Below are 27,524 nucleotides of genomic sequence, written 5' to 3'. Positions count from 1 at the left end.
AAAATAATGGACAATATCTAGGAAAATAAACGAATCAAAAACGACATCCAAGCAAACCACATGGAAAGTACCCCACCAAGCTAGCGGACAGAACAACTAGGAATAATACATGAACTCATCATGCAATGACCAAGTGAAAGTAATGACTAGAATATCATAAGCAAAAGAGAAAGGTAATAGGATAATTTCCCCACCAATAATCAACAATGAAGTAGCACCTCTAACATGATGAATATACATGATATGCCACTGAAGCAACCTCCACCAATGATACAAACATCGCCAATTGATCCAATAAGCTAAGATGGGTAAGAGAGCATGATAACAACACTATCAAGTCATCCTATAAGAATGCCACTTTCCCCTTGGTTGGCCAAACGTCAGGTAAACATAATAGTAACATCAAAATAACATGTGCAATATGAAAATGCCCCCAGATCTACAACTTGTAAATAGGAGTCCATGGGTGTCATCTTGTAAAGCATCATGAAATGGTCATTGGACACCCAATACAACATATGGTGTAACAATAGGTATTTTGTGTTAGTGGTCTAATGGTGAGATGTGGAATCCTATCAAGCTACTAAACCAAATTCGTCCACCAGACCCTACGTGTCTTGAATCCGGCGAATCGGACACAATCCGGGCGGTTTCGTGTCTGAAAATCGAGACACATCATGTCCGATCAGGACACTTTCGAATCCGGAACGTGTCCCGATTTTCGGACACGAATCCAGAAAACAAGAACCCGCGCGGCATTATAAAGGCGTATTTCCCCCATTCCATTTGCACATTCACTTGTTTACCTTGCTATTGGTTTGATGTGGGTCTTTGGGAGCAAGGAGCAAAGGGTGTGGGAGCATTTTATTACAGCAGTTTGCATGTACATTTCTTTTGCAATTTTGTGCATTTTTTTTTACAGCATTCATGGCTCAATCAAGGGCAGCAGGGAAGGGGCAAAGGAAGGGGAAGAATGTCCTCATTGGAGATGCCCCTCCTCTCCCAATTTCATCAGGGTCTGCAAGTGTTCCCTCTATTGCAAGTGGGGCTACAACAGTAGCTTAAAATGTTGAGGGAAGACTTCCTCCTCAAGGTGACAAATATCCCTTGTGGAAATATGGCACAAGAGAGCAAGGGCCACCCAGCAAGGCGAAGGGAGGAGGCAAGAGCAGTGGTCACCATGATGATGAGGACAGTGATGCTGATTTTGATGATGACTATGAGGATTGATGACTCATGAGTCATGAGCTACCTACGGCCTTGAGACTTGTAGTTGTTTTGTATTTGTTATTTCTATTTGCCATTGGCATTGCACTACCTATGTAACACATTTTGATTTTGATGAGTTAATGAGAAAACTACAGTATCTTTATCTTACTATCTTGTCTTTCTCCTATTGGATCATTGATGAATTGAATATGTATTATGATTTATCATTTATGTCACAATTGTATTTGTGTACATAACGTTACTATGTAAAACTTACATCTAGATGAAGATCTATGTTTGAAATATATATGTATATAATAAAATAATATATAACGTATCCAAACAAGTCCTGTTCCGAAGAGTCAATGTGTCCGTATCCGACACTCAAATCCCCCTATCGGTCGAATCTCGAATACCAATGTCAGGTGACTTAGGCTACTTCCCATTAGAGAAGGATAATCATCAAAAAATAGCATTGCCTCATAGAAATAGGGTATCTAAGGGATGGTTTGGATGTTTCCATGAGTTTTTCTAATAATGATGTTAAAAAATCTAGGGCATCAAGATTAGGTGATTTCTCTATTAATGATAACTGCTTGTGAATGCTTTTTACTTCAATAGATTAGGATCGTCACTTTAGATAGATTATTACAGTATTCTTCTTCATCAAACAGCTACCAAAGAATAAACAATAAAGAGACAAGCGATCAGCCAAGGCCAAAACCTCTCCCACTTGAGAAGAAAACTCAAAAAATTCTTCTTCTTATAGAGACTTCAATTGACAAATACCAAGACCAAGACCCTTGACCTATTTTCCTCTCCAAGACCAAGACACAAAGCTTCCTCTTCTTTCTTGAGTCAACGATAGTCAAACTCCTTATTTCTTCCTCCTTCTCGGCTATCTTGAAGTGTTTTGGTTCCTTGCTTCAACACTGCAATTCTCGGCCTTATTTCAAAAACCCTAGTTGCAGCACCTTGTTACCACTTTGCTTGAATGGGGAGACTTCCTTCTACACTTTGGCTTAATGGTTGCGATGTCTCCTTGACTCAGCTTCTAGAGTGAACTTACCAACCTCGGCCCTTCCTTGCAACAGACCATAATACTCTCGACATTTCCTGCAACAAATGATGCCTCTCTTCTTCGCACGTGTGACAAGAAATAGACCTGAAACAGATCCAAATAACTCGTCTTGTAGTTCTTCCTTCTTTGCCTAGAGAGAGAGACTTATGAGATTTTCGCACTTCTTTGCGAAAATTTGGAGACCCCGATTCCTACTGCAGCAAGTGATTAAGTTTCTTCTATTTGTTAAATAACTTGAACAAATTATTTACTGTATTCTACGGTAAATATTGAAACTAATACACTGCAACCTTCACAAATACAATACTGTGGAAGAAATAAAAACATTGGAAGAATAGATGCACACACACAATAATACAACGTTATGTTTGGACCAATGTCCCCAGAAAAACCCACCTTGGGAAAACCAGTGGAGCAGCTGAGGGTTTTATTATTATGCAGTAGTAAATTTGAGTACAAATCTATGGAAGTTCAGATCTAGCTTTCCATACAAAGAAAATGACTGACAGAAGTCTAGTGAGAAAAATCTCACTTCCGCCAGTGATCTGAAACTGACCTTGGCTCAAGATGAGCTGCTCCTTGCTGCCTCTGCGTCACCCTACACAGATTTGTGTCACCCAGCTCGGATCAGTGTCTCTCTTGCTAATTGATCAGCTGCTACTCTGGAAACTCGATCTTCCTGGCCTCCGAGCTCCCACTCCAGCTTTTGGCCCTGAACTTTGACTTCTCCTCAGCAAAATACGGATCTCCCTCTGAAGCTATGCACTACCTCTCTACACTGCGTCAGCCTCTCTATGGAATTCTCTATCTCTCTGCTATGTACTCACAAGAGTAGAAAAACTTCCTTCTAGCCTTACTATCCTTGCCCCTCTCTTGTTGCTTCAACTTTACTGAATCACCTCCGGCAACTCACAGTCGCTACTCTGGAAATCGATTTCCGAGCAAAATCGAATTTTTGGTGGCTCCAAGAGTCTTCTCCAACCCCCATCGAATTTCTTTTTATAATCTCTTGTTGAGGCTTCAACAGCCAAGACTAAAACATAATCGATGGCTAAGATTAACTAGAACTCGATCCATGTCTTCTTCTAGAAGATTTCACCATGACTTAATTAATACCCTTTAATTAATCAGTTTTCCTAAGTTTAGACTTAGGAACCACTAAAAAAATATTAATTATTTTAATTAAGTCGTCTCTAGGTGGAATTTCCAGAAACGATTTCTGGGTTTTGGAGAATACATGTATTCTAGACTATCCACCAAATTTCGTGGCTAGAACACAACTTATGCTACAAAATAAAACATTCTTTTCTTGCTTCAGACCTTGACCAAATTGCTTGTGTTCAAATGAGAGTCGAGTTGCCTATTTATAGTGATTTTCCCATGTATATAAGCCAACTTGGTAGAGATCCACGCCAACATGTCCTTTGGAGAGGTTCCATTGCTTCACTTGAAGCCGACTTGATGGAGGTGCTTTAGCTTGGTCTTGGAGGGCCCTTTTGTTCTTTTAATAACTCATACAAATATGTAACATGCCCAAGAAAGGTCCTTCATACATGACATTGACTCAATTTTCCTTTAAGACCAATCCTAAGGGCTCAAAATGGGAGCCATAACTAAAAAAAAAATTCCTTGCTCATGAAACCCATGAGACAAGCATTACAATAATAATTTTATTTTTCTCCTTTACATTAAATACATAAAATCACAATTACACATGTCATTATGAAGACCGAACCTAGTTACACTTTTCAACACTCCCTCTTAACTATGGAGGTATTCCTAATCCATACGACATACTTGGACATTCTCAATCTGAAGAATTCTCATAAGAAGAATCAAATTGGTAACCCATTTGTATAGCATCATATCAACCAGCATTGTCACATAACAAGGTCTTGACTAATAGCTCTATCTCTCCACATGATCGGAGCACAATGCTGGCAAGACCAATGATGTATAGACACCCTCATCATTGTCTCTCTCAGAACAAACTCCACCCTACTCCACCCTGATTCTCAGAGTGTGTTCCACTAGGACTATTCTTATCTTGGATTCTCAGTCCTCAAAGAATATCGGTCCTCTACGACTACTCTTATCTTGGATGCCCTAACTCATCCTCAAAGAGTATTGGATGCCAGATGTTTACCCAATCCTCCATTCTGTCTTCCCAAGTGAAGACAAGAATGATGTGTCTATCTCTCCCTCAACTTAGGGAGGACATACCCATTCCACTGAAGGAATGTACCCATTCCTATAAAGGAATGTACCCAAGCTCCCTCTTAACTAGGGACTTGACCAAGCTCCCTCTTGACCAGGGACTTGCTTCCAACAACTCTTTAGGTGGAGATCATGGGACAACCAACTACTCGTAGAACTCCTTCCTTTGATGTCATGAATTTCTTCTTCATTATAGAGTCGACATCTTTCGAGACTTCTTCATAGGGCACAGGCAATCCATCACTTTCATCCATGAGCCAGTGATGTCATCATTCCTTTCATTGGAAAGTGACCAGTCCATATATGGCCTTCCTTCATGCCATGCTTCCTTCTTCATGCCATGTTTGCTATAGGATCTTTCATCCAGCTACATGGTCAACAGTGGTGGAAGATATCCATAACTTTTCCCTTTGTAGCCCTGCATATACCCATCCAGATATTTGTTCACAAACAAGAAAACGAATACTAAATCAAAATTACCCTTGTGATGGTATTTTATCATGACATCTTCCAGTTTGCATCAGCATCCTGCATACATATTGACACAACTCCAAAAGATATACATTGTCAAAGGACTCCTTTTTTTCAGACTTCATCAGAGTCTTTATATCATTCATGGAGATATCATAGTCAAATCTTTAAGTCCTTGGATGTTGAGTTCCTCTTCCATAGTTGCTTATTTCATGATCTCTTCCTTTCTTTCTTCACACATTTCCTTTCAGGAACTTCTAATCATAGTTCCTCCAATTAATGTCAACCACCTCATATTTCATATGAGGACATATTATGTTGATTTCATTTAGTCAATGTGTGACCCATGCCTTCCTGTATCTTTTCAATGGAGGAGATCCTTTCCTTTGGATCATGCTCTCAAAGTAGATCATTTATCCATGTTATCTGCAACCATATGACATTAATCCAAATTAACAAATAAAAGCATACATACCTCATTCTTCCTTTAGTTCATCTTTCTTTAGCAGCTTCCTTGAATGAAAACTTCAATCCCTTAACCTACTTATTGACATCATACCACTCTTTCATAAATTCCTCCAAGTTGAAATTCTTGATGAAACACTTGCTCCCTTTTGATTGGTGAACCTTCCAATGAAGATTCCAATAGAGGATCTTAAGTATCCTCATTCAGCAGATGTTTCCTCTTAATTGATGTATGATGAGCTTTGTACCAGATCAATTCCCTTTTCTTTTTCCCATAAGTGCTTCGAATGAGGTTACCAAGAGTTATATCCTTTCATAGACCTAATTCAGCTATCATACATGCTTCCCTATGATGATGTCACAAGCTCTTTCTTCTAATGCTTCTTATGATGCCATTTCCTAACATGATGCATCCTATCATGCTTCTAATGGTTCCTAATAGTTATACTTTACAATAGGAAAACTTGAAAACAGAACTTGAAAAGAGCTAGGTGAGGAAGACTATCTCAATCATAATAGAGATCTTTTACTTCCTCTTTCTTGGATTTCTTCTTTTCAGCTTCCTCCACTTCTTTGGTGATATGGGCTTCTTCTCTTCATCTTTTGTTATTGTCCATCTTGATCTAAAGACAATCTTGTTGATTTTCTACGATCTTGGGTCTAGGATAGAATCTTAGAATCTCTGACGCTACCAAACCAAGAATCACAACGATACTACTTTACATAGCGGAATATAAACAACAGTAAATCTACAAGTGCACAAAATATAGACAAATTTTTACAATTTTCAACCCAACTTCGTCATATTAAACAACATATAATACAATAGTCTAGGGCTCTCGTACCAGGGATAATGGCCCTATACATCCACTGATACAAGATACAAAACTGGGGCTTCGTGTCAGTCCATTGACAACCAATCTGCCCTCAACAAGATACTCTAACCATTTTGTTGTCGCATGCTCTCTCAGCTCCTCTCGGTCGTACCCTATACCTACCCAGTCCTTCAGCTCCCGATCTGTAGTGCTGCCTCTATCAACGACCCAAGTTCATCTGACCACTGAACCTCAGCTACCCAAACTACTCACTAGTTGTGCCTTAGTCCATCAAGGGCACAACACATCGAAACTCATGTTCAGTTGTTCACAACTTCGTTTGTGAACAACTCTCAATCTACCCATTGTTGCTCCTCAGCTACTCAAGGACTTCAGCCCACTATGGTCTTCCTGCGTTGCTACCACCTATCACTGTAAGATGTCCATTACCCACAATGAACACAGTCTAGGAGGACTGCCCATCATCTGCCAATAGAAGTCCTTCTCCACACACAAGTCTAGGGCTCCACAAACTGTTCCCGGTTGATCAAACCCTTGAGCTCAACAACTACCACTCTAGCAACCACTTTTTTCCATCAAAGTGTTGCACACCGGGATCTAACTTGGGCACTATCACGCTGTCCTCCAACAGACCATAAATGCCCAATCACGTCCACACTTGGTCCACTCTCACGCTGCCCTCCAACAGTCCACGAGTGACCAAGTTTGTTGTAGCATCTGCTACTAGTTAGGGCATCCAACACCTAGGAAATACCTCCACATGACTGCTAACAAACTTCTCCAATCATCCCTTTCCTAGGACACTCATCCATCTAGTAGCCAACCATCCATCAAGGAGACATCTACAAATATTACTGTTGCCTCCTTGCCTTGGGATCTATGCATTCATAGGATTGGTTAGGGCACTCAACAGCAACCCCAAACCATAGCCCAAACACGGTGTAGTCCTCTCCCAAAGGCTTGCTTCCTTTGATATCCCCTCTAGGCTTCTTGTATATTGTTTTGGACCTTGTGAAAACCACACAAGGCACCCTACAGGTGATTGTTCACCACAGCAATACAAACTACCCACAAACAAAGGAAGGCACCCCTATTTGACTGCATTGTTCCTAGAAGTATTTGCGGCTAGGGTAGAAAGCCTTTACTAGGCCTCTCGACCCTCCAAAATGTGCCTCCAATCTGCTGCTGTGGCAGCACTTTCCTGCGACCCAAATAGTGACAAACTACACCACAAATATGCACAGAAATGCACCCAAACTTACCTCTGTGATAGCGACTTGATCTGGCAAGAAGTCTACTCCAAGAACTAGAGAGAAACTGCCCAAACGGTCCTCCTAAACACCACACATGATGCCTCAGGCCTACGACTTCTCTCTGCAAGAAATACGCACCTCAAAACATAGAATATCTCTCCACAAACTCGTACTCCTTGCCCTACCCTCCTTGCCTTAGATCCATTATTCAAATCAAACCCCAAACTTGAGATTTGATGCAGATGGGATATGTCAAATAACTCCAAACTCGACTCTTATTTATATCCAACAAGAGGTCTCCAACAAATTTGTCAAGAGGGCTAAACTAGCCCTAGCTAACATGCTTCCTTTGACAAGTTAGCCAATACATAATTTCAAAAATTCATAACTCAACAATGACAACTTGAAATTGGATGGTTTTCATTGCGTTGGATTTGTCTCGACGAGTACTATCATCCTCATCCATCACATATCGAAATCTCATCATAGTTTTGTCCCAAACATCGATGGGTGCAAAACCCCAAGCTTGGATTTCAAGCCCACAAGGCCACTTGTGGAGCTCCTTCCTCCAAACCCTCGATCCTCAAGGCTTGGAGTACCTCCCAAGCTACAAAAATCAACACTCCCTCTTAGCGAGGGAGGTACTTCCAATACTAGGAAGTAATCATCTTCAGCGACACTAGCCCATCTGGCATCCATCACTGTAGCATACCCTGTAGAATGAATCCAGCAATCTCAATAGTGCCTCTGCCTCATCACATCTGAACCTGAATATCCCAAACCTCCATAGGGTTGCTCCCTCTGAGGCTAGACTCCCTCTGAGCCTACACGATCTCCATTGGCTCAGTCCTGCAAGCACTCATCCTCCTAGATCAAATACCACTCGTGCAAATCCCTCCAATCTCGGATATGCAACATCACGATCTGATGAAGACTCTAGCCTGCCAATCTGTAGTCCATCACATGAAGCCATCTCGATCAACCTGATCTCGTCCAAGCCAAAGAAACCCCCAAGTTGTCCTAACCATCCATGGCAAATCAACAGACGTCCATGATCAGCGATCTACCCTACAACAAATTGTTGTTCACCAGGCTCACCACTAATCCACCAAAACTCCTAGCCAATCTCGCTGCCAAGCCGGTCAAGACCACATCTCCATGTCTTCAACGGAACCCTCAGCTCCATGGTCTAGACACCCACAACTCCCTCTAAGTTGCTTCACGTTCCACACTCTGATTCACTGTCCCTCAATGTAGCTCAGATACGCTCTAATACCATGTTGATTTTCCACAATCTTGGTTCTAGGACAAAATCTTAGAATCTCTAACGCTACCAAACCAATAATCACAACGATACTACTTTGCACAACAGAATATAAACAATAGTAAATCTACTAGTGCACAAAATATACAGAACTTTTTAAAATTTTCAACCCAACTTCGTCATATTAACCAACATATAATACAACAGTCTAGGGTTCCCGTACTGGGGATAATGACCCTCATACATCCATTGATACAAGATACAAAACTGGGGCTTCGTGTCAGTCCATCGACAGCCAATCTTCCCTCAACAAGATACTCTGACCATCTAGCTGTGGCATGCTCTCTAAGCTCCTCTCGCTCATACCCTGTACCTACCCAGTGCTCCGACTCCCGATCTGCAGCACTGCCTCTATCAATAATCCAAGTCCATCCAACCACTGAAACTCGCCTATCCAATCTACTCACTAGTTGTGCCTTAGTCCATCAAGGGCACAACACATCGAGACTCTTGTTGAGTTGTTCACAACTTCGTTTGCGAACAACTCTCAATCTGCCCACTGTTGCTCCTCAGCTACTCAGGGACTTCAACCCACTACGGTCTTCCTGCGCTGCTCCAGTAAAGACCAACATAGGGCACGGAGGGCTACCACCTATCACTGTAAGATGTCCATCTCCCACAATGAACACGAGCTAGGAGGATTTCCCATCATCTGTTGTAGAAGTCCTTCTCCAAACACAAGTCTAGGGCTCCACAAATTGTTCCTGGTTGATCAAACGCTTGAGCTCAACAACTACCACTCTAGCAACCACTTTTGTCCATCAAAGTGTTGCACATCGGGCTCCAACTTGGGCACTATCACATTGTCCTCCAACAGACCATAAATGCTCAATCACGTCGACACTTGGTCCACTCTCACGCTGCCATCCAACAGTCCACGAGCGACCTAGTCTGTTGTAGCATCTGCTCCTAGTTAGGGCATCTAACACCTAGGAAATCCCTCCACATGGCTGCTAACAGACTTCTCCAATCAGTCCTTTCCTAGGACACTCATCCATCTAGTAGCCAACCATCAATCAAGGAGACATCTGCAAATACTGTTGTTGCCTCCTTGCCTTGGGATTTGTGCATTCATAGGACTGGTTAGGGCACACAACAGCGACCCCAAACCACTACCCAAACACGGTGTAGTCCTCTCCCAAAGGCATGCTTCCTTTGTTGTCCTCTCTAGGCTTCTTGTGTACTGTTTTGGACATTGTGAAAACCACACAAGACACCCTACAAGTGACTGTCCACTACAGCAATACAAATTGCCTACAAACAAAGGAAGACACCCCTATTTGACTGCGTTGTTCCTAGGAGTATTTGCAGCTAGGGTAGAGAGCCTTTACTAGGCCTCTTGGCCCTCCAAAATGTGCCTCCAATCTATTCTTGTAGCAGCACTTTCCTGCAACCCAAACAGTGACAAACTACACACAAATATGCACAGAAATGTACCCAAACTTACCTCTGTGACAGCGACTTGATCTGGCAAGAAGTCTGCTCCAAGAACTAGAGAGAAACTGCCCAAACAGTCCTCCTAAACACCACACATGATGCCTCAGGCCTACGGCTTTTCTCTGCAAGAAACACACACCTCAAAACATAGAATATCTCTCCACAAACTCGTACTCTTTGCCCTAGCCTCCTTGCCTTAGATCCGTTGTTCAAATCAAAGCCCAAACTTGAGATTTGATGCACATGGGATATGTCAAATAACTCCAATCTCAACTCTTATTTATATCCAACAAGAGGTCTCCAACGAATTTGTCAAGAGGGCTAAACTAGCCCTAGCCGACATGCTTCCCTTGACAAGTTAGCCCATACATAACTTCAAAAATTCATAACTCAACAACGAGAACTTGGAATTGGATGGTTTTTGTTGCGTTGGATTTGTCTCGACGAGTACTATCATCCTCATCCATCACATGTCGAAATCTCGTCATGCTTTTGGCCCAAACATCGATGGGTGCAAAACCCTGGGCTTGGGTTTCAAACCCACAAGGCCACTTCTAGAGCTCCTTCCACATGTCGAAATCTCGTCATGCTTTTGGGCCAAACATCAATGGGTGCAAAACCCCAAGCTTTGGTTTCAAGCCCACAAGGCCACTTCTAGAGCTCCTTCCTCCAAACCCTCGATCCTCAAGGCTTAGAGTACCTACCAAGCTACAAAAATCAACAAATCTCTCTTGTAATGCTCATATTCTTGACATCCATAGCATTGAATCTTAGCCATGTTCTTCTTCTTTTTCTAAGAACCAAACTTTCCAAATTTTCCCTTTCTTTTTGTCATTGTAGCATAAGCTTGATTTTGCTCACCTGATCCTACATTAGATTTTTCCTTTATCTTGGATTCTTCAATCTTGCATAGTGACCATAGATCCTGGAATGGAGTAGCTTCTTTCTTCCCATAAATACTTGAAGTAAAGTTACCCCACTCCTCTGGTAGAGCATTTAGTACTTGATTTTTTTAAATGGTCACAGAATTGGTAAGTTAATACCTCTGGGGCTCTTTGGATTAGTCCTCGAATTAGTTCTCGGGCTCTTCGCATTAGTTCTCAGGTTGTTCGCGTTAGTTCTGCGGCTCCTCGCATTAGTTCTGGGGCTCTTCGGATTAGTCCTCGAATTAGTTCTCGGGCTCTTCGGATTAGTTCTGCGGCTCCTCGCGATTATCTGCGGCTTGGAGTGAGGAACATGCTCTGCTGCTACTCGCAGCTCCTCGCGGCTAGATTATTTCTCTATTCGTCAGGTTCTGCAGCTCCTCGCGTAAATTAGTTCTGCGGCTCCTCGAGATCTGCGGCTTGGAGTGAGGAACAAATCATGCGTTGCTGCTACTCACGATTAACTGCGCCTTGAGCTTTTTCTAGTGCCTCGCGATTAACTGCGCCTTGAGCTTTTTCTAGTGTCGGAGACGAAAGGCAGGTCGCTTGAGGAGATCTCCGACGAAAACGAAGATAGTGATCAGGATCTGGTTAGTCACCGGCATCTGAAAATTTTTGTTTGCACATTTTGGGTTCTAGATCTAATCTTTTGTGGCTAGATCTAGATCTAGGCCGCTAGGTTTCAGATCTAATCTTTTGCGGCTAGATCTAGATCTAATCTTATCTTCTGCCTTATTTCTCTGAGGCTGGGTTCTACGGGCAAGTAAAATATGGCTTCCAGCTTCGCGAAAATAGTTGTTGGCTCATCAGCTTCTGGAGGGCAAGCTCCTGCCCATATCGTCAGTGAAGCCCTCGCTCCCACTGTTCAGGTGGTACAGGCCTCACTCGATGAGGCTTTGAAGTTTTCCGAAAGTGCCCTAATCTGCCGGTTCAATGGTTTTTGGCCGCGGCTGACTGCTCTCCACAATTGGATCTCGGAGGTATGGAAGCCTGTTATTTCTGATGAAATTAATATCTACCCCTGTGCTAGGGGTTTCTTTATAGTAGATTTTGAAAATCCTGAAAGCAGACAATGTATTCTAGATTCCGGCCCTTGGTTTTGGGAAAAATCAGGCCTATTCATGAAGCCATGGAACCCATCATTTGATCCCTCTACAGCAGTCATAACTTCAGCACCAGTTTGGGTGAGATTGCCAAGCCTACCCTTGCACCTCTGGAATCTCTCCTCGCTAAAATCCATTGGAAATGCAATTGGGAAATTTTACTGCAGGTGTCCAGAAACAGAGGAATATGCCAGAACCACCTATGCACGCATCTGTGTGGAAATGGACTTCAGCGCTGGATTCCCAGCTGAAATAAACCTAACAAGTAAAGACTATGTGTGGAACCAGAAACTCGATTATGAAAGTGTCCTCTTTAGATGTCGATCTTGCTTTGAAACAGGCCATCTAGCGAAAAATTGCCCAAAAGCCTCCCAGAAAAATTCTGCTAGAAAAAACCACCACAGATCTACATGGTGGGAAGGAGCACAAAAAGAACACTACACTGTCATCAAAGAAGAATACTCTAGAGAAAACTCTGAATCACAAGAAATCGGGCACGAAAGAAACAACTCTCAAGACACGCAGGGAGAAAGCCCCGTCCAACAAATCAACAGTTATGAGGATTTGAATACCGCACAAAATAAATCTCCATTTAACAGCAAAGCAGATCTCCTAGACCAAACTTCTTCTCCAACAATCTTCAAAAGGACGAACACAATAGATCGCGAAGCTAAGACACCAATGTCTCAAGAACCAGAAGAGATGAAGAAGATGTAAGATAAAGGAAGTTGGAAGGCCGTAGAGAAAAAAAAAGAAAACTACAACACCAATCTCGCCAAGAAAGACGAGGAGCCAGATAATTAAAAACTAAGAAAATTATAGGTCCGATAGACCAATTTGGTCTCAGTGGACGTTAACCATCATCATCATCATCACTACTGTAGTCATTTCTTTATCAGACATGACTTCTCCCAGATCTTGAAGTTGATCCTTGATTTTAGATATCCTCATAAAGTATGAAGTTATTCCTTCTTCTTTTGACATCTTTAGCTTGTAGATTTCTTGCCTTAATGAGATGACTTCTCCTGCAGTGCTTACGGAATATGACTCTACCAGTTTGTCATATATTTCTTTTGAAGTTTCGAGTTTTGATACATATGGAATGAGAGAATCCTTAATGGATTCTATGAGAATCCTTTGAGCCTGAACTTCCCCTTTCATAAACTTTGCAAGTGCTTGAGCATCTTCTTTCGCTGGTTTGGTGATAGATCCCTCAACATGATCCATGACCTGATTCTCAATGAGATTTAGATATGTCCCTTTCTTCCATGCAAGATAGTTTGAAGCCCCAACCAATTTGTTTCTTTCCTTGCAAAAATACATTTTGACAAATTCAGACATAGATATAATTACTTGTGAAGATGCTTCTTCCACTTGTTGCTTCCTTGAATTTGATGATATAATAGAGAGCTTCTCCTTGAAGAAGATAGATCTCTTCAAGAATGATCCTTGACTCCACACACAGAGAGATAACCTTAGATTTTCACGATGAAAGTCCTTGATGATGATAATCAATGATGATATGTTGATGCTTCTTGGATGATTTTCTTCAAGGATGAGATCCTTACCTCAATGAGAGGGAGATTGCTTTGATGATGTCCTTTGATCTTGCTTCCTTTGAATGAATAGACTTCAAGTTGTGTTGATTTGTGGATCTCTTCAACTTGATGAGGGTCTTTGTGGTCTTTTGATGATGGGAGGAGGTTCCCAAGACTTCCTTTTGATGTAGACCTTTTTCTTTGATCTAGGATTTTGTCACTTCCTTGTAGATCCTGACTTTGCTGATGATCTTCTTTGATGTCTTTCTTAAGATTTGATCCTTGAGTGTCCCTTGATAAGATGCCCTTCCTTGACTTTGTCACCTTAACTCTTATACCATGTTAAGAAATCTAGGGCATCAAGATTAGGTGATTTCCCTATTAATGATAACTGCTTGTGAATGCTTTTTACTTCAATAGATTAGGATCTTCTCTTTAGTTAGATTATTATAGTATTCTTCTTCATCAAACAGCGACCAAAGCATAAACAATAAAGAGACAAGAGACACAAAATATAGGCTATCAGCCAGGGCCAAAACCTCTCCCACTTGAGAGGAAAACCCAACAAATTCTTCTTCTTATAAAGCCTTCAATTATTGAATACCAAGACCGAGACCCTTGACTATTTGCCTCTCCAAGACCAAGACACAAAGCTTCCTCTTCATTCGCGATTCAACGATAGTCAAACTCCTTGTTTCTTCCTCCCGGCTATCTTGAAGTGTTTTGGTTCCTTGTTGCAACATCTTGTTACCACTTCACTTGAATGGGGAGACTTCCTTCTACACTTCAGCTTGATGGTTGCAATGTCTTCTCCTTGACTCAGCTTCTAGAGTGAACTTACCAACCTCGGCCCTTCCCTGCAGCAAACAATAATACTCTCGACCCTTCCTTACAGCTGACAGTAATGCTCTCGGCCTTTCCTGCAGCAGATGATGCCTCTCTTCTTCACACGTGTGACAAGAAATAGCCCTAAAACAAATCCAAATAACTCGTCTTCTAGTTCTTCCTTCTTCGCTTAGAGAGAGAGACTTCTTATGATATTTTCACACTTCTTTTCTTACTTTAGACCTTGACCAAATTGCTTGTGTTCAAATGAGATTCGAGTTGCCTATTTATAGTGATTTTCCCATGTATATAAGCCGACTTGATAGAGATCCAGGGCAACATGTCCTTTGGAGAGGTTTCATTACTTCATTTGAAGCTGACTTGATGGAGGTGCTTTAGCTTGGTCTTGGAGGGCCTTTTTATTCTTTTAATAACTCATACAAATATGTAACATGCCCAAGAAGGGTCCTTCATACATGACATTGACTCAATTTGACTTATGACCAATCCTAAAGGCTCACAATGGGAGCCATAACTAAAAATAAAATTCCTTGCTCATGAAACCCATGAGAAAAGCATTACAATAATAATTTTATTTTTCTTCTTTACATTAAATACATAAAATCACAATTACACATGTCATTATGAAGACCGAACCTAGTTACACTTTTCAACCGATGTAAGGTTGTATGTTATGCATATAATCCATTGATTAACACAATCCCCTTACTTTGGGTGATAATGCACTGCATGCTAAGATAAATCTAGTGATATTGTCCATGTGTATAGGAAAGAAGAAAACCAAAGTCTATGGTGTATTTCCTCCAAAAAATCAAATCTATATAAGAAAATTTGTCTAGAAAATAAGGAGAAAAGAAAACCACATATGAAAGTTTACATGAATAAAATGTGAATAACTAAGTTGTATGGGGAAAATTCAGTATGCACACAATTTAACCTTTCTTCTCATAATATCTAAATAAAGTAAAAGGATGGAAAAGTAGGATCACAATATCAAGCATAATTGTTCATAATGGAATAGTAAATAATGAAAGCTTAAACTATTCCTTTAACAACAACAAACAAACTTTTATTTCAAGAATATGGATAAATCCATCCATGCCTTTTCAAAATATTAGCAATGAACACAATAGCATCCCTCAAATTTCCAAGATCAATTTCATAAAATGCTAATAGACAACTAGTAGAGGTACTTACCATGGTATTTTTCATCAAATGTCCCATAAGGTCAAACCGAAATCCATCAACCTACATCTCTCATAATACATAAAAAAATTGACTTGGATTAGTTATTGCCTACAATAACACTTGGAACAATGCATATATATTAAGAATGGACTATATGAAAATAAAAGGTATGCAAAGGGAATTTTTTTATTTCGATGAAGTAAGATAATTTTATTAATGTCCATAGATAACTACAGAAAAGATCAAATGGACTAGGAGATATAACCTATTAACATCCAAAAGAGACAAAAAGATACATATGAAAGTACAAGAAAATAAATGAAATGTGTGAAAAAGGATGTGCAAAAAAGGTAAAGACTAGAAACACAAGAAAAACTACTCGATGTTAGAGATAGAATCAGTAGTCAAGAAGAGAGTACAAACATCCAAGTCATCATATATCATTATGAAGGAGCCAATGCAAAGCCTAATAATGTCCTCCCAAGAGTGCTCAAGTCTAAGAGGGTCTAGCTAGGTGAACCTAGTAGGAACCTTGGAGTGGTCTATCAAAACTTTACTAACATCCAAGGGAAAAGGAAAAAATATTAGATGGTCGTTTGCTTGGTTCATATAGACTAACTGGCAACACTAACCACAAAGCAAGAGTGGCCCTATGACATTGTGGAGGGCAAAGTCTATTAACCCTGAATTTCACTTCAAAGTACCTCATTTTCTTCACTAGATTTTTTCCACTATATGAATTGATCTCATGCATATCTTGAGATGAAATCAAAACCATGGTTTTATAATATGTCATTCCATAATGATGATTTGTAGCACGTTTCATGATTAGCCAAAAGTGTCACCATTGTATCTTATGCATTGTAATGGAGCATACCTAGTGATCTATGTAAAGTGTTTTTTTGGTCTAGGTGATTTCTCTAGACTATTGTCGTTTGTCATTTTCCATCCTCTTAGTTCCTATTTCAAGATAGCCCTGCCCTTATGGCTCATACTTACCACCTCATGGCGGTCTTTTACGGAAATGGTGGGTGTGCAAGGGTTGTAGAGGGGATCTATTAGGTCAAATGACTTCAAGAAACCCTAGATTGTTTCACTTTCCCTTTATGTAAAAGTGTTGCTAATGTAATCTAAATGTTTTCATACCTAGAAAGCACATTGATTTTATGTCTAAGCATGGATCTACCTATGCATTTGTCACACCTTGGCCTAGGAAACTATTTACTTAGCGCATTTGTGACATCAGATCAACTGTTGAAGAAGAATCACAATCAAACTTTGGAATATTTGTTAAACAATTTAACGATCAATATATCAAGGAGTATCCCTAACATCCAAAGTGGGGTACACTTCATGCAAATCCCATGGAGCCATTGCCTTCAATCTTGCATAGCACTCAGTTGCAAAGTCACCAAGGTGAACTTAAATGCCTTGAAAAATGCTTGCTTTACCCTACAAGCATGGAATCTTCGAAGCTCAATGAAGAACTAGGGATTCTTTCTTCCAAAGGAGTCGCCAACTAAGCAAATTTCTCCTTAAATTCGAGATGATCTCAATTAAGAGAATGAAACTTAGACTTCAAATCATGAGGAGGTGCAATCAACTCCTCCCCAACAACAGTGCCAAAAACTTGTGCAAAATCTAGCAAGCCCAATGCAAAGCCTCACTATGTGGGGCCAAACCTTATGGCAACAAGAGAAATGGTTGCCACTGTCACCACATCAACCTTTCTCTTGCTCTTTAGTGGTATTCAACCACAAAGGAGGCTTCTCTAGATAGTCAAAAGGGAATTCTAATGCTATGACTCAAGGTGATGAATAAAAGGTCTATAATATTGGATAGAGTACTAACAAGGGCTAGAAAGGCCTAGATGTTCAACACTAGGATTCAAATACTTTATGCCTAGACCAAAGATAAGGTTGTTATAAGTTAGGGTTTGATTGATATGTAATGATAAGGTGCACAATGTCATGTAGCATCCCAACTAAAAGGCCTTCCAATGATATTCAACAATAAAGGAACCAAGGACTTCCAATAGACACTAGGGTTAGGGTAGAAAAAATATTTTATGGCTACAAAGGGTGCATAAACAGCAAAAGAGGGATGACATCAGCCCTAAATAAGGAACGTTTAGCATACATTATGCTAGATTTTGCCCTTATATTATTTAAAGATGCAATTCCTATCTTATAAGCCACAAACATCCAACAAACACCCACTTTTATGCAAAAAGTTTCCCTAAAAAACCTAGCAACTAACACTAGACGTCTATGAATGGGGGAAAGAGGATGAAATTTAAAAAAAATTATAGATGATCAGTGTAATAAATATTAGTGCCTTACCCATAGGGGTTTAATGGAGTCTTCTAGGGCTACAATTCCATGGAAAGGTTTTGATGGAGTAAGAGGGGATGACTAGGGCAACCACTTTTAAAACCCTAACTATTTACCTTGTGAGGGGAGAAATTGAATATAAGGAATGCACAATCAAAGTTTCCGCGTAGATTTCAAAAGAACAATTTTCCATAATGTAACAGAGCGAGACTCACCAAAGGATTAGCATTTAGTCATGGCACAAAATAGAAACCCTACCTCACACATACAAGATGCAAAATATAAAAGATAAAACATTAAACTTACACAATTCTCCAAGAAACACTTTTTTCAATCCCAAGAAAACATCTCCACACAAAAATATATCTACAAGATACAGTCATGCCATAGAAAGATCACATTTTCCCAAGTAGCGAAAAGGGGCTAATATGCTTTGTTTTAGAGAGGAGTGATGTAATGTGTGACGATGAAGATGAACGGAGGGGAATCTCTATTCATGAGACTTAAATCCCGCATTTCTACAATTATACAAGTAAAAACCCCTAATTACAAGTTTACTTTGAGTGTTCCATAAGAGAGAGGATATAAGCCAGCCTCATAATTCAAAAACATAAAAAAAGATGCCAAATGCCCACACATGTAGGAGAAAATGCCTCCTCCACTATGACACCATCCTCCAAATGGGCTCTAACTACCACAAGTGTCAAGTGGGCTAATGAGTGCTCCATACTCTAAGGTGGGCGAATAAGTGCTCCATACAACCTTCAAGTCGACCTCTTTGAAAGGTCACGACCTCACACAAGAGGAATATATATATATATATATATACATACTAGTACTATTCGACCTATTGAAAAAGAAATATCATTGAACAGCAATTCGAACATCAAGACAGGAGTGCGAAGATGTCCAAATAGTAGTCTTTTGTCATCTCTATCAAGGAATTATCATAGCAAAGGATGGAGAAATTCTTAGAGTCAAAATTTTGTCTCAAATACAAAGGGAATAATGAAACTGCAGGGCCGAAGGTACAAATCTAGCTACAGAAGTACGGAACAGAACAACACTCTAGTTGACTCATTTTGTAGAAACAAACCTTTGTTGAATTGTGAAGAAAATGAAGCAGAGATGCTTGACTAGGTTACAAGGAGGTTGACTTGATGGATGGAGAATGTTTATGGTCTTGGTTGTCTCAATTTGATTTGAATCTACTAGTCGAAGAGTTTGGCTGGGTTTTTCCCTGGCTAAATGCCTACATCTTGTGTCCTCTTTTGTGTTCTTCGTGTTTTTGGCATTATTATTCAATGATAAACAACACTAATATAATCAACAGAAGATAGATATAATATCACAAGTGTCATGAAAGAGAAATCAAAATAAAATTGCCCTAATGGATTTCTCAACACAAACTCCTCACACCCCAATCTAGGCTTGTGGAGTACCTCCCAAGCTACACAATTCAACAGGATATCCAACAGAGCATTAACAATAGTACCAAAATATTGGATGAAATCATCAACAACCAGAAATCATTCAATGACATGTTTGGAATAGATATAAACAACATAATACTAATAAAGGTTCAAGCTCTATGATGATAGGAAATGAAGCAAAGCAAGGAAGCTATGTTGATGTACTTAAGGGTCCTATCAAGAAGGAAGAATACAAGCTACTAAAGGAGGGCGTACAACAACCAACAATGAAGAAGATTCAAGAAGAAGATCATGGCTTCAGAAGGACAACACCATCAAGAAGACCACCTACACTCAGGTACCAAAATATTTTTCTTGGAGTGTGTTATTCTTGTAATAATTTTGGGCATAAGGCTATAAACTGTAGAGCCTATGCAAGGGGTAGAAATACAAGAAATAGCTATGAAAATCCAAAGAACTACTATGAAGGAAGTTATGGTAAAAAACCTCGTGAGGTTTTCAACATAAATTATAACAGTTTTGGCACTCTTAGTTATGAAATTGAATGTTACAAATGCAACAATTTTGGACACACGGCCAGAAATTGTAGAAATAATTTGATAGTTCCGTCAAGGGGAAACAAGGCAAGTTTCTATCCATCAAATGGGGCAACAACCAAGAACTTGGAAAAAGGAGAAGGAAGATTTGAAGGTTGAGGAATGTGGGCTTGCTCTACAAGCCCAAAGAAAAAGTCAATGGTATATTGATAATGGATGCTCAAAGCATATGAATGGAGACAAAAACATATTTGTAACATTGAAGAAAGAAAAAGAAGATTTGTCACTTTTGGGAATGATAACTCTGCCAAAATTATAGGGAAAGGCACAATTAGCCTTGGAAGCAAAGATGTGGTGGCAGAAAATGTTTTACTTGTTGAAGATATGAAGCATAATTTGCTAAGTGTTAGCCAAATGTGTGATCAGGGACACACACTTCTATTCAATTCAAAAGAATGTGAAATAAGGAAAGAAGGATCAGGGAAATTGGTTGCAACAACAATAAGAACTCCAAACAACATATACATCCTAAATGAGATTGGAAAGGAAAGATGCTTCTTAGGAAAGGAAGATGAAAGTTGGCTTTGGCATAGGAGATTGGGGCATATACACTTTGACAATATTGTCAAGATCAGCAAGAAGGAAGTTGTAAGGGATATGCCTAAAATTACAAAGCCTTCAAATACTATATGCAAGTATTGTTAGCATGGAAAACAAATAAGAGTTGAGTTCAAAACTAAGGAACATTCCACGACAAAACCACTAGAACTTGTACAGACTGATTTATATAGGCCTGTTGTCACTCAGATTGTACAGGCACGGTGCGACAACTCAGGCCAAGGGTTGTCACTCTAATCCGCGACTTTCTTCGTTCTAGTTGTCTCCCAACAGCAGGCTATGGGGAGTAGTCCCTATGGAAGATGTAAATGCAAGGCTTATTGGCAACCAACAAGTCCGGGAGACACGATTGAATGACCTAGACACTTGGTTGTTTTTAGCAAGTTAAGAGATTAGCTTAGATCGTTATATGAGACTAGTGCCTTATGGGATCAACTACTTGCTTTAGATCAATTAAATACCACGTGACCGGATGAGCAACCACTGCTTAGATGCTTCGCTATCCTATATGAAGAGCAAATCCTACAATCTAGGTGTGATGCAAGAATCCTAATTGATTTTAATTATATGCCTAACGAAGTGTATCCCTTGATCCTTATCTATTTTGAGGCTAGTCTCAAAAGTAAGTGGCAGAGAGAAGTCAAGGTGAACCAAGCAAAGGCTTGGTTAACAATACCTCTCCTGGAAATCTAACATACTCGGTGGCTTCGATGTTGCAAAGATTGTGGCTCTGATCACTGCAAGGTCACCATTTTAACCACTAGAGAGGGTCTCGCGTTCGCAAGCAAGAGATGAAGGGTGTTCCTATCTTTCTATCAACCAAGTTTACACTTGAAGGTACATTAATTAATGCAAGACTACGTCTAGAATGTAATGCGAGATGGTTGAGTGATCTTGAGTTAAGATTGTTTATGAATTTAAGTACTTAATTATAATTATCTTATGACAAAGAGTACTTGATAATAAATTAAGAGACAATCTTAAACACAAGGTAAAGTACCAATTTTACTAGTGCCCACAAGATGTAAAGATGACCAAGAGATAATTGTTCAAAATGAAATTAATGCTCCTCACAGTGATCTACCACAATAGATCTTAACCATGAAACAATAGTGACAACGATGGCAAGTAAAAGAGACTAGAGAACTTATCATCAAGAACAATTACCCAAGGTTCTTATTAACACTTAGATGAGATAACACAAGAATGAAAAAGTATGTCAACAAGAAATTGCTCAAAATTTAGATGCTCTTTAAGCACACTTAGCAATTAACCAAATATCATAATGTTAATTAGATGATGAGCAATTAGATCATTAATGCTAATGTGTAAGAACATGAAATGCCAAAGTCCAGTAACTCTTTGAATTACCAATTCAAGCGATATTGACCATTACACGATATTAGATCTTAGGATCACTGACCTTTTCAAATTCAGGGAGAAGGGTGGTTCTAATAGGTGATGGAGTTTGTTCTCCCCTTCTTGCAATGACCCTAGTTGAAGGACGAATATTGTCACCTTCAAGTAAATTAGGGGATTGGACAATAAATGGAGTTGCCAGAGGAATATTAGAAATGTCGTCAATTAATCAATTCCTCAATGATTCACTAGGGAGGTGTTACCACTCAAACTAGTAGGGGTCCTAAAAGGGGACCCTTGAAGGGCTACTACTAAGTCAATGGAAACAATGGTGGCTTAGCCCACTATCACCTCAGCTAAGACTCCTTACTACAGACTTTCACCAATGGGTGGAGTCCCGATATATAGAAAGTCACTTCTGAAGGATGAATCAACTAACATATGTGAAGTGACCCTAATGATCCTTTTCCTAGAAGGAGGCTAAGGAAGGAGCTTATTTGTTCTTCAAGCAAGGTACAAAGGTTTCTAGGGTAAGAAGGTGAGGATTTGAGGGTTAGGTTAGAGGAGTATGCCTTGTAAAGGAGTTTCCCAATCCTAAAATCCTTACCGAGCTTGAGTTCTCGAATGGTTCTTGAAGAATTGACATTTCAAAGGTATGGGACCACACGAGACCAAGTGGACCCAGCCTAGGTTAAGGAGAGAGAATATAGCAACGAATGATGTTCTTAACCCAGACAAGGAAGGGGAAAGGATCAAAGCAAATATTTCCAAGTAAAGGTGTCAAATTGATCCTATGAGGTGCTAGCCTAGTGAATACCAGGGCAAAGTTTGATCTCAAAGCTAGGTCTTGGGTTATCTCACAACTCTACCATCTGAATGGCTTCAAATTTGGAGGCGACCTTGACGACACACTAGCGCAGTAGAGGCTAGGAGAGCGAACTTTTTCTAAGGCTATTTTCTCGGGCAAGTGGCCCTAGGTGACCCAACTTGGCTAGACCTAGAAGAGAAAGGAAAGAGGTGGAGAAAATTGTTCTTTGAGTGATCACCTATTAGTAGACCAGCGCCTAATCCCTTGGGGAGAATGGAGTCTAGGAGAATGATGAGATAGGACACAATATTTGGCGGATTCCAAGGAAAGCCCCAATGTTTGGCGAATGCCAAGGAAAAACCTCTGAGCTTTAGTGGGATTCCTTATCCTTTGCCTGAGAAGTTTCATGAATGGCTACCAAAGTTCAAAGGAAGTGCTAGCCAAAGTGCTAAAATCCCTGTAGAAAACTTCTTTTAGGTAGTTGGCCCTTGAGGGATTGATGATGAAGATGTAGTGATGATGTTCTTTGCTTTGACCTTCAAGGGAAATGTTAGGGAATAGTACCTTAGTCTTCCTCCAACTAGCATTAGTGACTTTGACCAATATGAAGATGTTTTCAAGAAGAGATGGGCCTTTGATTCTGATGGAGGTTATATCCTTGAAAAAACTTATCATTTAAAGCCTCAAACCCACCGAAGCCCAAATCTTGGATAAGTTCATCAAAGGCGTTAGAGGGCACTTGACATATCAACTTAAGGATAAGAAACCTAATACTCTTGTTGAAGCAAAGGAGATAGTCATTGAGGTTGAACAAAACTTAAATGTTGCTCAAGTTGAAATGTTTAATTTCCCTAGGGCCAAGGTCGAAACCAAAAAGAGAAAGCCTAAGGATCAGGTTCTGGAAACCATAGTTATGGTTCTTAAGAAACTTAACAAGTTCTCTGAGGATATGAATGTTAGGGATAAGTTGTACATGAACAATTTCACCAATCTTGAAAAGGGACAGAAATCTACCTTTGTTCCAAAGAATAAACCTTTTGTCAAGAAATATAATGAAGAAGCTAACCAGGGTCTATTGAAGAATGTAACTAGGTTCGGTCTTCATAATTGTATTTGAGTCATAATAAAATGTATTTATTAAGATAGATCTAAGCTAGTTTAAATGATCTTAATTAGGGGGATGGAGCAAGAAGGAGAATACGGCTAGCAGATGCGTGTCTGCAGCACAATGATGCAGCTGGCTGTGTGCAGCAAGTACACGTCCTCTAAACAGGGTAGGGTTTCATCTTATTTCTCCATTACTACTACCGTAACAAGGGTTTTTATCGATTTACTGTGCCCGTTATTTTTACCTGCTCCGCGGTCGGCGCATAGAACTTTAGCTACCATTGCCCGCTCTCCTAACTACACTCTCCCTTGTCAGTTACCACAGGCAGCTGGCGTTTCGAGTTTTAGCTGACAACGATGGACCTCGATCTTGTTGACTACTCGGAAGAACCGCTGGTGGAGGGCTCCATCTGGTCAACCCTGCATTCTGTCAAGAAAGGTCCACAATCGTATAGAAGCGAGCTGAATGAGACCATATCCGGTCTCCCCTCGTTCTCAGGCCCTTCAGATCAACCGGTGATACTGCCGAAAAACCCCTTGACCTCGTCGTCCCTCTCCACTCCTCTGCCATCACCATCTTCTCTATGGCTTGCAACGGGCTGCCTTAACCCTAACCCTCCGATTTCGAGCTCCGGTCAAACCTCCCATCCTTCCCAGTCTGGTATTTCCCCCGCTCCTCCCGTTACATCCTCCTCAGCAATCCCCTTGATTACGCCACGCACATATGTTCCCCCTTCCTGCTATTTCACTAACATTCCCCCTTTATGAACGCCCTCCCTGTCAACCCATCCCCTCCCCTAGAGAACCCCCCTGAACCTCAGAACAACTCTGATCGTCAGGAAGACTCTGCCACTGGAGCGAGGCCTCGCAAGAAATCCAGATGCTTTAGGTCTAAAGCCGTTGATACCTTTCTCAGGCTCAAAGAGGACATCCAGTTAGGCGATACAATGGATTTTGCAGATAGGGTTTTAGTCGAAAGAATTCAGTGACAGAACTACAAGCCGGCTCGCTTAAAAACATGGGTCTCAGAGGTCTGGGGGCATCACTTAGCCGACCTACCCATAGTACAGACCTTTGTGAAGGGGTGGTTTGCCTTACGTTTCACCAGGCCAGATCACACGAACTGGGTCCTATCGTCATACTGGCACTTTGAGCATGCCCCGGTCCTCCTGAAGCGATGGACACTGTTTTTTGATCCAGATACAGAGAAAATAGGTGTTGGCCTTATCTAGATCAGATTACCAGGGCTCTCGCTACACTTCTGGTCCGAAGACATTTTCCGTCGTTTTGGGAACTCACTTGGCACATACATGGAATACGATAAATCCTATCTATCCACTGGCAAGATGGCATTCACTAGGGTTCTGGTGCATATGGACACCAGGGGAGGTTTACAAGAATATATTACCATACAATGGAGAACATACACTCGGAAGCAGCCACTGGATTATGAAGGTCTACCCTACAGATGTCGAAGATACCACAAGGTTGGACACGTACACAAGGATTGCCCCCTGATCAACAAGAGGAGCCATCAATCGGCGGGCAAAGACCAAGATGCTCACACTCCTCTGGAACAATCTCAAATAGTCATGGAAGTGGAAGAACAGCCACACCAAATCCTGGCAGATGCAGACAAGGTGCACCAGAAAGAAGCAAGGAAGAAGAGTGGGAAAGCTCCACTCCGGCCTCCCTCCCCACCTCTGACAAGAGCTTGGGCAGCTATAGGGGATGCTTATTCCACGGGTACGATTAATTCTCCACTCTCTTTTTCTTATACTACTTTTCCACCACAAGACTGGATTACAGACACTTTAGTTGCTCCCCTCAATGTTACTCATCCTTTGTCTCATCCTCCTTGACTTTTCCACCAACCCCCTGTCATTCAGCACTGCCCCATAGCCCCACCCCCTCCTGCTTACTCCTTTCCCCAACCTTCCCTCTCTGAGGCTCCCTCCTCCACATCCCCTGTCCCTCCCTACCCTTCGGAATCTCGTTACCCCCTTCGCTCATGAATGCACTCACAGGGCCTCGACATTATAGGTTTTGGGATAGACTCTACTCCCTCTCTCCCCAAATCTCGGGGTTGTCCCTCCTCACTTTCCAAAGCCAAGCATCACGCGAGGGGGGCTATAGAATGAAATTATTTTACCCTAAAAATCTCCAAAAAATGATATACAGACTATATAGAAATATTATAAATTTGAATATTTTTAAAAAATCTCCAAACATTTTATAGATTTCATATTATGGACTAGTGGGATTCGCCAAGGTTTCTAAGCTTTAAGATAAATTTCCATCCTTAAAATTTTCCCTGGGAGGAAATTGCATCCGGCAAATAGAAAACCATTGACTGGGTTCTTAGAGCAGAGAAAACCCCTAACATCCCCCCTCCATGAAGCTGCTCTCCTTCAACTGTCGCGGGTTGGCTAGCCCGGATAAAAAACTAGCCCTTAAGTGTCTATTTGCTACAGAAGCTGTAGACATTATTTTCCTTCAAGAAACCCTTGGCCCTGCTAGCACCATCACTCCCCTTCTAGAATCTTGGCTACCAGCCTGGTCTTTCCACTCCCTAGATGCCATGGGAAGATCTAGAGGGGTAACCTTGGGTATTTGCAATCGAACCATCAAGACTCTGAGAGTTTGGGGAGGACATGAGTTTTTGGGCACAGACATCTTCTCTCCCACTCTTGAAGCAGACTTCAAGATCATTAATGTATATGGTCCCTGTCAGGATAGAGCCGATTTTTGGAGAAAACAACTTAATGAAACACTCCTCCAGCAAGATAATATCATCATAGGGGGGACTTGAACTTCTCCTTGGGGTATGCGAAATCATGGGGCAATCAAGCTCAGGTGGATGTGTTGTCTGTATTCTTTGAAAATCTCCTGGAGGACCACAACTTAATTGATATTTCCCTCAACCAAATTACAACCCACTTGGAGGAACAACAGATCAGGGGAGGCAAGCCTGGCCAGGCGGCTTGATAGATTCCTCATGAAAGAATTTTTGTTCAATAGGGGATCTCACATCAAACAATGGGTTGGCTCTGGAGGCCTATCTGATCACAGACCCATCTACGTAGAGCTGCAGGATGAAAATGACAAACCAAAGGCCTCGTTCAAATTTAATTCCACATGGCTACAAGATGTGGACTACATAAAAATGGTGATTGAATTCTGGAAGGCTAACCCTCTTGGCTCAGCAGGCAACCACATGAACGATTTCGCGCCTAATATGAAGGAGTTGAAGTCCCTCTCCAAGATCTGGGCTAAGAGGAAAAGGGAAGTGGAAGAGCATCTTCTCAGAACAATAGAGGAAGAAATCTACTCTATTGAGGAGGACACGGGAGGAATCATAGCCTCTCAGGAACAAAAGGATAAATACACTGCAACATTGGAGAAGAGGACCCAAATTCTAAAAGACAGAGAAGAGAGC

At 40.9% G+C, this 27,524-nt stretch overlaps 1 protein-coding gene across 5 annotated transcripts in view; it reads right to left on the bottom strand.

The window, feature by feature from the left end:
* Positions 1–27,524, bottom strand: part of LDA (limit dextrinase) — a 433,493-nt gene that overhangs the window by 251,552 nt on the left and 154,417 nt on the right. For 4 of the 5 annotated variants that reach the window (XM_089411946.1, XM_089411948.1, XM_089411949.1 and 1 more), the window contains one exon: positions 15,901–15,951. The exons of the other annotated variant lie outside the window; for it this stretch is intronic. In XM_089411946.1, coding sequence (XP_089268072.1) covers positions 15,901–15,951 — 51 coding nt within the window. The remainder of the gene's footprint in view (positions 1–15,900; positions 15,952–27,524) is intronic. 5 annotated transcript variants of the gene reach the window in all.

This window comes from Pinus tabuliformis, chromosome 3_1 (genome assembly GCF_031772625.1).
Source record: "Pinus tabuliformis cultivar Carrire ecotype Pingquan chromosome 3_1, CPIR1, whole genome shotgun sequence".
NCBI classification, from domain to species: domain Eukaryota; kingdom Viridiplantae; phylum Streptophyta; class Pinopsida; order Pinales; family Pinaceae; genus Pinus; species Pinus tabuliformis.
Note: the sequence above shows the minus strand (reverse complement) of the source record. Positions and strands in the feature narration are given on the sequence as shown.